The sequence below is a fragment of the Anoplopoma fimbria genome, chromosome 16 (assembly GCF_027596085.1).
Source record: "Anoplopoma fimbria isolate UVic2021 breed Golden Eagle Sablefish chromosome 16, Afim_UVic_2022, whole genome shotgun sequence".
Taxonomy (NCBI): domain Eukaryota; kingdom Metazoa; phylum Chordata; class Actinopteri; order Perciformes; family Anoplopomatidae; genus Anoplopoma; species Anoplopoma fimbria.
Genome location: NC_072464.1, coordinates 14,309,580 through 14,316,072, shown reverse-complemented (window position 1 = coordinate 14,316,072; position 6,493 = coordinate 14,309,580). Strand labels below are relative to the sequence as shown.

Sequence of the window (6,493 nt, the reverse complement as noted above, 5' to 3'; positions counted from 1 at the left end):
TCGCACCAGCAGAGAGCATCCAGAGGAGCAGACTGAAATATAAAATCTCTTTTTAAATTGTTCGCTCGTAAATGTGCTTTTATTCCCGAATCAAGCGAATAATTAAGACTCTCATATTTAATCCATTGTAGCTTTTTTCCTTTGTCAAATATAAATAGACATTCGAGAATGAAAACAGATTTCAACAACCTGTGGTGTTTTAATAAAATCGTTTCTTCTTTCACATTTCAAATATATGAAATATAAAGGAGAAAACTTGAAGGTGTTTCCTCTAGTCAGTGTTATTTTCATGACTGAAATATTCGCTCAGATTAGTCTTAAATAAAACGATTAGTGTGATAAAATATGAGCAGCATATTTTTGTATAAACAGATCATTTAAAATCAAGATGAAACATGAGTAGGCCTGCATATTATTTGCGAAATATTCTTAGCCTATAAATGCTCTAACTTACTTTTTCAACTAGGTCTACGTAATTTCCCATTTAGTTAAAGTAAGGTATTAAAATCAAGAACGTATTAAATAATGTTTCATTAAATATGCCTGTACGCTCGGATCACAATACCTGGGAATTAAAATAAGTTTGAACTCCAACATTATATTTTCTCTCCTGCTAAAGTAGCGCCTTCCGACCAGAGATGTCTTAATTTAAAGAATAAATTAATTTCAGAGAAATTATTTAGCAAAGAATTGATTTTAAAGTTTTATTTGTAAACATTAAATATTTCTTTCTCTCTAAAGTTTTTTTTTTTTTTTTTTTTTTTTTTTTTTTTTTTTTTAATCCGGCACCAAATGCGTTACAGAAGTTCTAAGTACATCAGGATGTCAAAGATGTGGGCCTGTATCACACACTCATGAACCTCTTGATATAAGATGGGAGTTTTTCATCTCCAAAAAACGTGTTAAATCATAACTACCTAGACGTTCATAAGACATAAAACATAGACAACGTGCTCAGCATGAACTTGGATGGTTTGAAATCGTTTAAATTGCACCATGCTTAGTGTAGCTCTTGGCAATAGAAATAATAAATATATAGAAACGTTTATATTCAACAGCAACAATACTTACAGCACATACAAACAAGGAATGTCTGACAGTTTTACAAACACCATGGGTCCCTCATTTTCTATACAGATGAGATATTTTTCCACATATGCGTCATACATAAAAGGAGTGCCATAACTACGAATCTGTATCAAATCTAGCAGACTACATAGTGTCCGGTATATATTATATATAGACATCACCTCAGCAAGTGCCTATAAAAGAAAAAGGAAAAATAAAAATAAAATAAAACTAGAACATGCGTTGTCTTTTCTGGATACTTTTTGGGATCCTGTCAGAAACACATAGGCACGAGTAAGAAAAGAAAAGGAAAAGAAAATTAAATATTTTCATTATAACAAACTTTGTACACATGTTATAAACCGATGCATTGGAGGCATCACATAATCTATCATAATATACAGTGTGTGTGTGTGTGTGTGTGTGTGTGTGTGTGTGTGTGTGTGTGTGTGTGTGTGTGTGTGTGTGTGTGTGTGTGTGTGTGTGTGAGTGTTCATATATATAAATGGAGTATACTACATCTGATGCTGAATCAGTAGAGCCGATGTTAAATAAACAGTAAGTGATTGTAAAACCGTGTTTACTTTGTTAACAATTTGTCCACCGGAGAGAAATTCCGATCATTCGTTTGGCAATCAAATTAAAAAGGCCTATACAGCAATCACACTGTCTGTCTTTCCCTTCTGTTTTTTTGTTTTTTTCATGAATCCTTACTCATAATGTGTACGGTTTGTTCTAGTAGCCTACGGATCTTGCAAATACTCAGAAATAATAACGTCAAAAATCTGTCAAGTCCGACTCTTAAACAGTCTTTTGGAAGTTCTTTGAGGGTCTTGCCATCGAGTCAGACTCAGAAAGGTAAGGTGTCGAGGAAAAGTTTGTCAATTATTGCTGGCGGAGGGACTAGATCTTCTAGTTTTAGGTAAAAGATACGCTGCAGACCTTGGGTACATAGTGTGCGCAGTTCAGGGAGCTTTCCCAAGAGTTTTGACAAGTAGTTGGGACGATTCAATCCACCGCCATTGAATGTCACTTGATCTTTGAGGCAGTTGACGATCTTGTTTTGGAGATCCTCGACTCTCTTGGGTTCCTTAAGCCCGTGTCGCTCTGAAATAGAAAAGAAAGAAAAAAAAGGATAAATGAAAAGATAAATGATCTCCGATGCATTCACTGTCTCTGCTTTTGCGCACGCAGAGTTTGCAGAGGATCGGCCGCCTTTACGCACCTGTCACCATGGCGAGAGCTGCGATGCAGGAGAAAGCGGAGATGTCTATGTTCATGCTCTGCAAGTTGGAAGAAAAGTCCACGATGGCGTCCACCCACTCTCCAAATCCACGCACGCACTGTAGCCTGTGCAACACCACTCCATTACAAAAAATAAGTTTGCCTTCTACTGGGTTGGACCTGCAATTAACAAGAAAAACGCCATTAATTACGCACGGCAATAAATGGGAATTTTAAAGAGCCTTCTAATTATTGGGCAGCTAATAAAAAAAAAAAAAACCCAAAAGCAATGAAGCTTGAAGGAGGAGCTGATGGTTATCTGAAGCCCAGATTGTTTTTGTGTAATAATGAGGCGGTGTACTACCTGTACGCCAGCCGCAGGACGAACAGTTCAAGGAAGGCGGATTCAAAGAGGAGATCCTGGTCCTGCTTCGGTAGATCAGAGAAGCCGGGGATCTTCTCCGCCCAGCCCCGGATGATCTCCATGGAGCCCGTCAGGAGGTCGTAGAACTGCTGGATGTGCTGAGTGTTGTCTCCGGCCATTTGGTAGTCAGGGTTAGCCTGGAACTGGAATTTAATTTAAACAGCTCCTTAATGAGGTCCTTTAAAATATATAATCCGTGAAATTGCAAAATGCCCATTTCCAAGAGGGAGAGGGTGCCTTTTCACGATAAAATTCATGTCTCCTTTTTTATTAAAGTTCTCTATTTCAACGCAATTTACTTAGGTGGGAAAAAAATATGCCACATTAAAAGCCCTGACAAAGTTAGGAGTTCGGCGATGTATTACACAAAACTTCCCAGGCAGTGAATTGTTACCTAAAAGCAGGACTAAATTAAAAAAAAGACCGTCAATCTTGTTCTTTCTGTTTTTTTAGCCCGGAGTAGTAGTTGTCAACTTTTTTCTTATTAAGTGCTGTGTGTGTGTGTTTTATTTCTGTGTTCGTGGTACTTTACTCACCCTGGAGTAGTCCAAAGCAGACATGGAGGGGTTGGAGTCCACATGGGTCCTAACAAGTGCGCTGATGAGGCTCACCGGCGGCGAAGGTGGGGAGGGGTCCTGAGGACTTTTGGGTTTGGATGGTAGGCGTCCTCTCCGACCTTTCAGATTATCAGTTCGGACAACTGCATTGGAAGAAGTAGATGACACATGAGTCATCCATATGTCCTCCTGTTGCTGTGCGTAAACACTTAAATGTGGCATAAATAACAATCCGACACTCTATTACGCACATGCCTCCCGAGTGTATCAGTGGGGGAATATAAAGTGCTGGTGTAAAATAATTGAATGCATGGTTTAAACATACCTTCTCTCACCATTCCGACGACCATGCACTTCTGGAAACGGCAGAACTGGCAACGATTTCTTCGGCGTTTGTCAACAGGACAGTTTTTATTTGCTAAACACACATATTTTGCATTTTTCTGAACGGTGCGCTGGAAAGGAAGAAAAAGCATAATGTCACTCTGCAGGCTTATTTCCAAGGCTATGTTTCATGTAGAGCACGGACTGTGGTTTGCTGCACAAGTGATAGAACATATAAAAAAAAAAAATAAGAGATGAAAACGATATAATATCTGTCTCATCTCCTGTTTGGGACTGCGCTGTAAGAGCCAACAAGAGGGAATAAATAGACCGACAGCAAATACACAATCGTGGTCTTTCATATTTGACTTATTCCTTTGAGATGATCAACTATGTATGGATTAGATATGCTTGTCATATAAAGTTATTTCACACTTTAAGGTCTGTAATATTTAACGGGGGGCCCAGATTGTATTTATATCACATGATCAGCTTGTGTTATTATTATTATTTTTATTTTTTTAAGGAAATTGGGCAGCTTGTTACTGACGGGTGCCGTGAATAATAAAAGGAACACACAGCACATCTTTCATGTAACAACAGTAACACTGATTCATGGTTGCTGTCAACGTCAGCCCACCTTGAAAAATCCTTTGCAGCCCTCGCAGGTTCTCACTCCATAGTGCTGGCAGGCTGCGTTGTCCCCACACACCGCACACAGACCCTCGTTTGACGGAGATCCTCGGGACGGGGGCGATGGCACTTGGCTGTCCACCAGCTGGTGCCCGTGGCCGAGCTGCAGGGAGTGGGGGAAGGCCAGACCAGCCTGCTTCCGCATGGCGCTTGGCACCGCAAAGCTCTGGCCGTCGAGGCCGCGGTGCACGCCGGGGTTGTCGTGGTTCATGGAGACGTGCAGCGGCCCGTCGAACCGCATCTGACAGCTGGACACGGGGGTACCGGGCGGGGACTGTTTGAAGGAGAAGAGCGAGAGCCTCGACACCGGATTCTTGCGCTGGTCCATCATATGAGACGTGGCCGCGACATAGTTCTGGTGGAAACTGTGCAGGGAGCCCGGGTCCTCCCACATGTGGTTGGGCTGGACCTGGAAGTTTGGCGTGCTCGGGGCGTGAGGAGAGGAGGGTTTGAAGTACATAGGCCCAGAGTGAGCCATCATGTCTTCCGACTGAGGTGGCAGGTGGCTCTGCTGATGGTAGTTGTGCATCTGGACGTCCTCCACCTTGATAGAGGACTGATCTCCAGAGTGGGGCATCTGATACAGACAGGGCGGTTTGACGTCGTAACTGGTGGTATAGTTGTCCATGAATGTACTGAAACTCGGGAGAGAAGTAGTGGCTGTGATCTCTGTGTTGGTCAAGTCCATGCTAAACTTCACAAACTCAGGGGTTAAGAAGTCGCAGCTGTATTCTCCTGCGGTGTGGTAGCTGTAGCTCTGGGAAGCAGGACTAGCTCCTTGAGGTGATGATCCATACTGAGCCTGAACGCAGGGCATGGCTGAAAACCAAACCGGTAGAAAACACATAAGATTTTATCAAATAAATGTTAAAAAGTTAAAAGAAAAAAGAGTGTTTAAGCTACTTTTTCCTCTAAAACAAGAACAACAAAAAAAAGACTTAAAAGTGCTTTATATGTATAAGTGATTTCATCATAAAATAAGATAAAACAATAATGCATCTGTATTTTAATTGTAAATATTTTTCCATGTCCTACCTCAAGTCTTCTGACAGTTTTTCGGTGACACTTGAAATGGGTATTATCGGGAGTTGTATGGTTGTCAGGATTCAAGAAAGCGGCTCTGTTCTGGATCTTCCCCTGATAAAACACATCGCTTTGACATTGATTATAAAATATCACAAATGTAAAAAAATATATATATATATAACCACGAGATCCCAGTTAAAAAAAAAAAAGATTTCAACAACACAAATGCGCACAAACTGCAACCAATTTCTAATTATGAACAGTTTTTTAAAAATTTCATAAAAAAACTTATACAGACAAAATACATGCATATAGGAATTAAACAGCATCAGTCGTGTTGTTCTTTTCTTATCCAAAAAGTGTGCGGTAGTGAGTGATAAACAGACCAACTTCGCGCACTTGACATTAGTGACAACTTGTCTAAAAAGCAGAAAGCCTTAAATTCTCGTGAAATATCAGCAGCACCCACAGATCTGCACAGTCTGAGTCAGACTCAGCTTTGGAAGCTATGCACAAAAAAATCAGTTTAACAGCGAAAACAGACTAAAAGGAAAACGCAATTAAAAAGGTTGAGAGAAGGCGATGACAGTAAAAGCGCAAGACACAGATTGTGTTGTAAAGAGATGAGTGAATCTTACCTTTTTCACATCAGGATCGTGGCTTTCAATCCATGCGATAAGCATGCAGGGGGTATTCATCAATTTCTGTAAAAGCTCCAAATCATGAGCGGCGGCACTCAACAAAAGCCAGGCAGACAAACCGTGTGACTCCGCGCACTGACAGCGACAAGAGCTTCGACTACCCAGTCTGGCCAATGTGGCTTTGTTTATGTGAGCTCTGGATGCCGTGGCCCACGTGTTTCACAGCGCCACGTCATCGGCGTCGACACCGACCTGGACCAATCCGCTTGGGAACTTTCTCAAGCCCCAATTTTTCTGGCGAATATGTTTGTCTTGTGGTATGTGTTCCATGTTGCTTCCCACATGGACATTAGCAGAGATGTAGTGGAGGCTAAACCCTTGTGGGCTCAGTTCAGACACGTTTGTGTGTGTGTGTGTGTGTGTGTGTGTGTGTGTGTGTGTGTGTGTGTGTGTGTGTGTGTGTGTGTGTGTGCACACTACTTGTTTTTTTGGAGATGGCATTAATCTGTTCTGTGATTTCATTGTATTTATCACAG

The 6,493-nt window shown here is 41.2% G+C and overlaps 1 protein-coding gene across 1 annotated transcript; it reads right to left on the bottom strand.

The window, feature by feature from the left end:
• Positions 1-1,550: 1,550 nt before the first annotated feature.
• nr4a2a (nuclear receptor subfamily 4, group A, member 2a) lies at positions 1,551-6,100 on the bottom strand. Its single transcript, XM_054615382.1, has 8 exons — positions 5,955-6,100; positions 5,326-5,427; positions 4,238-5,109; positions 3,599-3,728; positions 3,253-3,416; positions 2,657-2,859; positions 2,294-2,472; positions 1,551-2,175 (listed from the first exon to the last, which is right to left on the bottom strand). Exons 3-8 carry the CDS (start codon positions 5,105-5,107, stop codon positions 1,919-1,921), a joined length of 1,803 nt encoding a protein of 600 aa, XP_054471357.1. The 5' UTR covers positions 5,108-5,109; positions 5,326-5,427; positions 5,955-6,100; the 3' UTR covers positions 1,551-1,918.
• Positions 6,101-6,493: the final 393 nt, after the last annotated feature.